This window comes from Triticum aestivum, chromosome 6B (assembly GCF_018294505.1).
Source record: "Triticum aestivum cultivar Chinese Spring chromosome 6B, IWGSC CS RefSeq v2.1, whole genome shotgun sequence".
In the NCBI taxonomy this organism is placed as follows: Eukaryota; Viridiplantae; Streptophyta; class Magnoliopsida; order Poales; family Poaceae; genus Triticum; species Triticum aestivum.
The window spans coordinates 191068715-191073140 of record NC_057810.1 but is presented as its reverse complement, the minus strand read 5'-3'; the positions used below and the strand labels follow the sequence as shown (position 1 = coordinate 191073140).

The window sequence follows — 4426 nt, the reverse complement described above, 5'->3', positions numbered from 1 at the left end:
CAATCTTCTCTCCACACCCCGCCTCCCCCTGCGCGTCGAGCAGCATGTCTACTGAAGACGGACGGAGCCGAGACACCACACTTGACTCTCATTGAGGAAGCCGCAAAGAAGAGATGAGAGATTTCGAGAGTCGTCGAGACTCTGGGCTACAACTCGTGCAATAGTTAGTATTTTAGTACAATATATGATATTACATCCCTTGAACTAAAATCACGTCACTTATTATGATACGGAGGGAATTTCTATTTTTATATAAATACAAAACAAATTGAAATTGAGAAAAATGCGCGGTTGGACTCTGAGCAAATATCTCTGGAATTTCAACTAGCAGTGACTGCGATGGACTTTCCGGTAGACCTACGTGGCTCCTTGGCACAACATAAACCTCTTCTACGGCTAACCGGAGCCTCATGCGTCGGTCTATCAACCGCACAACGCTCCAGCCGTGGCTAGCAAGAAATGTAAATCTTCTCAAAAGGGGGAAGCAGGTACTCCGTACTAGAATTACCGACGTGGCATGTAGTGCAGCCTGTGCAGGGCAGCGGATATTTTCTCGGACAGCGACCTCCACCTACCAAAACAGGCAAGTGTCCGCGATGCTACTAATACCATTTCCCTCTCCCTCCCGGCTCGCACTCGTACCCTCCCAGTATCCATCCTCCATTTTTCTCCCCCCTCACGCACGCACACGCCGACACGGCACGGCCGTACCCGTACATGCTCATGAAGATCGGGTGCGACGCGTGCGGGCAGGCGGAGGCCGCGGTGCTGTGCTGCGCCGACGAGGCCGCGCTGTGCCGTCGCTGCGACGCCGCCGTGCACTCCGCCAACAAGCTCGCCGGCAGGCACCACCGCGTCGCGCTCCTTTCCTCGGCGCCGGCCGGCTCGTCATCGCCCGGCACCGGCGACGACGGCGGGACCCACCCCGCCTGCGACATCTGCCAGGTACTTAAGCTTGGAGTTTTCTCGCAAAGAAGAGTTGTGCTTGACGTATGCTCTGTTTGATGTTGTGGTGGATGATTATGTTTTTCTTGCTTATTTGACAGTTTGCTTACCTGTTCTTTCGAGTTTCCTTAACTATTTAGGGCCCGCTTGGATTAGCGTTTTCGCTTGTATCCGGCTGGTTTAGAATACAGACCTGGACTGGTCGTTTTGTTTCCAAGCAGAAAATTAGCTGTGACCGGTATTTTACATGTGTAAAATAAATACAGGTGTAAAAGTTTACACCCATTCCAAGCGGAGCCTTAGCTGTTTTCTTGTAGCGAACTACTCCCTCCGTCTTACTATAATGTAAGATATTTTTTAACACATCGTCTCATAATGTAAGACGTTTTTCGACACGCGTCAAAACATCTTACATTATGAGACGAATGGAGTAGTATGAAACAAGTTCAGCATTATGCAATTGCAAACTTAATTCGTGATATTTGTTAAACGGATGAGTATAATATCAATGTTCTGCCCCAGGTTCTCGAAATTTGCCATTTTAGACACTGACTTGATCTTCAAGATGTATATTTGACCATTCATTTCTATTTGAGCTCCCAGATTGAGAAAAAAATAAAAACATGTTCTAAAGGTAATTTGATGACAAAATTAAACATGTGATTCTTAGGCATTCAATGCCAAAATCCGTACTATGTTCTTGGTAGGAGATACTCCCTCCATTATTCTAAAACAGAGGGCGTGAATGTTTTCCCTCCATTATTCTAATACTTGGATTAATGTGCTCCCTTTTGCTGCTTACCGGTCCATATTCGTCGCTCTCGTCAACAACAGGCATCACAAGGTCTTCTACATTGACTTGTGGCTCCTCGACGGGGCATTGTGCGTCACCACCCCATCCTGTTCTCGCGTTGGTTGGTAGCGTCTTGCCATCGGGCTACCGAAGCCTAAGCCTAGGGTAATTGTCTCACCCTGGTCCTCGCTCGGTGGCATGTAGGTGCCAAACACACACGCCCTTGACCAGTGTGCCTCCCCTCTGACGGAGTTCCGGTCCTTGACGCTCTACTGGTTGTGATGCCTCTGTGACGCCTCTCCCTTCCCCCTTTTCGGTTGGCTGTCTGTTTGGTTGGGATGTGGCTTTCAAAAAGCTGGTTCTGGGATGTGAGCTCTGAAAAAGCTGTTGTGAGCATTGTTGTGGTTTGGTTGTGGCTTTGGAATAAAATGTTTGAAAACCCCCTGAAATTATGATAGTATTTAAAACTTGGCAAGATATTTTAAATAGGGTAAAACTATCAAAATGAGGATTATAGGGGTGAAAGAGGAAATTACCCTTCTTTGTATAATCCTTTCTTTCTAAACGTGACATGGTGTGCAACCTACTTTATTTATTTGGGGATTGTAATTTCTAAAATTCTTATTAAAATATAAGAAAGACGTACATATGTAAGTCTTTATTGTGAAAAGGATTTTCAAAAGAATCTCCTCAAATTCTAACTGATATGAGTTTTTCATTCATAAATACTAGTACTATGTACTTATATATTACTACATTACAGGAGAAAACAGGCTACTTCTTCTGTGTGGAGGATAGAGCCCTCCTGTGCCGAAGCTGCGACATCGCCATCCACACCGCGACTCCCCATGCTTCCACCCACCGCCGATTCCTCATCACCGGCGTCCGCGTCGGTGTTGATCAGGACCATATCGGCGATGTCAGTGGCGCCACGGTCGGCAGCCCCAGCAACAACAGCGCCAACGGAAGCAATAGCATGCCCACCTCTGAGAACTTCGCCATTGCCAACGGCCAGCGGTCGGAGGAGGGGGCGGGGCTGATCGGAGGAGGAGAAGACGACATTGGCCAGCAACAGCAATGGCCTTGGAGCGATATTTTTGCTGAGGATGGCGTTGGCATGGATCAACACCAGTGCTACCCTGGCTTCTCTGAACCTGGTTCCTCCAGCCTCACCGGATGATGAAAGCTCAACTTAAATGGATATATTACGTCCTCCATTCCATATTACTTGCTGTTGATTTAGTACAATGGATCGGAGGGAGTATGTATTTGGCATGAGTTGATAGAAAAAGCAATTATAATACTATGTCTTTATTTCTACTTCAAAAAGAAAGCAAATGATTACAATTAGCTCTAGCCCGTATTTTCCCACACTTGGCGTGAAAGCGACATACATATATCACGGGAATAGTATACTTTCAGCACATGCACAAAAAGAACATGAAGAGGAAGAAAAATGAATTGGAGGATTTGCAATCATTGAATCATCAGAAATAAAGTATACTCCTAAAGATTACAAGATGTGTATGTAGTTAATAAAGGGTTGCTCTCATTTAATAAAATTATATCTCGATATGTTTTTCTCATCATACATCCAACACTGGTCAACTCTTTGAAGTATCTTTACTATTCCCGTCGATCCAAAATTAATTGTGGCTGCTTTAGTACAGCTACTAAAGTGGCGACAATTTATTCGGATAGGAGGGAGTATAACAATATGTCTTTACAAAGAAGCATTTTTTTAGCTGAGCATTTTCGTTTGAGTATACAAGCAGCATAAATACGGGCTAGAGCAACTCTCAATATACACTACCAACATTTCACTTTCAGGTATACTTGCTTTATAAATAGACTAAATTGTGGAATGTCAAAATAAAAACAGACTAAATTATCCTTCAGCGCCAAGTGCCCATCTCATGAGGGCCAATGATATTAGGCCACCATAGTCAATTGGGTTACATTCTGGTCCAAGAAAGAATAAATATGGCGATTCCATGGTCCTAATATTATATATCACCTTGCAGTTGATGAGGGTTTGTGAAGCGTCCTCTATTCCCATGGCCAGGGCTCACTATATCATCACACATATCTTCTCTACTAGAATACAATATTTCACATGCATTTGCCCCTTCACCTGTAGGGGAAAGTGTTGCACAATAAAAAATATATGCTACACAATCACACCCAAGAATACTGTGAGGATGGCAGGTAGCGATAATCTCACCGGCGAGCATAGTAGCAAAGCAACTGGGTTATACCTCCCAGACGCGAGAATTTCTTCGAGACGATCCGCCAATCGAGAGTCAAAGTAGACAACCCCTCTGAGGTATCCACACATTTTGAAGTAGTAATCCGGCAACACTTCAACGTGCAAGAAGGAAGAGCTCTGAGAAAACGAGAGAGAGAGAGAGAGAGAGAGAGAGAGAGAGAGAGAGAGAGAGAGAGAGAGAGAGAGAGAGAGAGAGAGAGAGAGAGAGAGACTAGCGGCGTCCCGTGTAATTAGGAGTCTAATTCTATTATATCGAGACTAGAACCCGTCTAATTAGGTGACGGAGTCCTGTACCTTGGGTACTTGGCATAAGGGAGCCTCACCTCGCCTAGTACACAGGGCCCATTGGGCCCAAGATGGGGAGGAAGCCCTAAAGAAGCATGGACGACCTTCGTGCTCTTCAAGTCAAGGAAACGGTG

General features: G+C 45.3%; 1 protein-coding gene across 1 annotated transcript; it reads left to right on the top strand.

Annotated features, from left to right (window-relative positions):
- Positions 1-646: 646 nt before the first annotated feature.
- Positions 647-3044, top strand: LOC123133939 (B-box zinc finger protein 22). Its single transcript, XM_044553317.1, has 2 exons — positions 647-945; positions 2502-3044. The coding sequence occupies exons 1-2, from the start codon at positions 718-720 to the stop codon at positions 2916-2918; spliced, it is 645 nt and encodes a 214-aa protein (XP_044409252.1). The 5' UTR covers positions 647-717; the 3' UTR covers positions 2919-3044.
- The last annotated feature ends 1382 nt before the right edge of the window (positions 3045-4426 follow it).

What these genes read in the sequence shown, in the direction of transcription:
- LOC123133939 (XM_044553317.1), top strand. Translation starts at nt 718, where the DNA reads ATGCTCATGAAGATCGGGTGCGACGCGTGCGGGCAGGCGGAGGCCGCG. An exon ending in CCGCCTGCGACATCTGCCAG is followed by an intron (nt 946 to 2,501) that starts GTACTTAAGCTT and finishes ACTACATTACAG; the next exon opens with GAGAAAACAGGCTACTTCTT.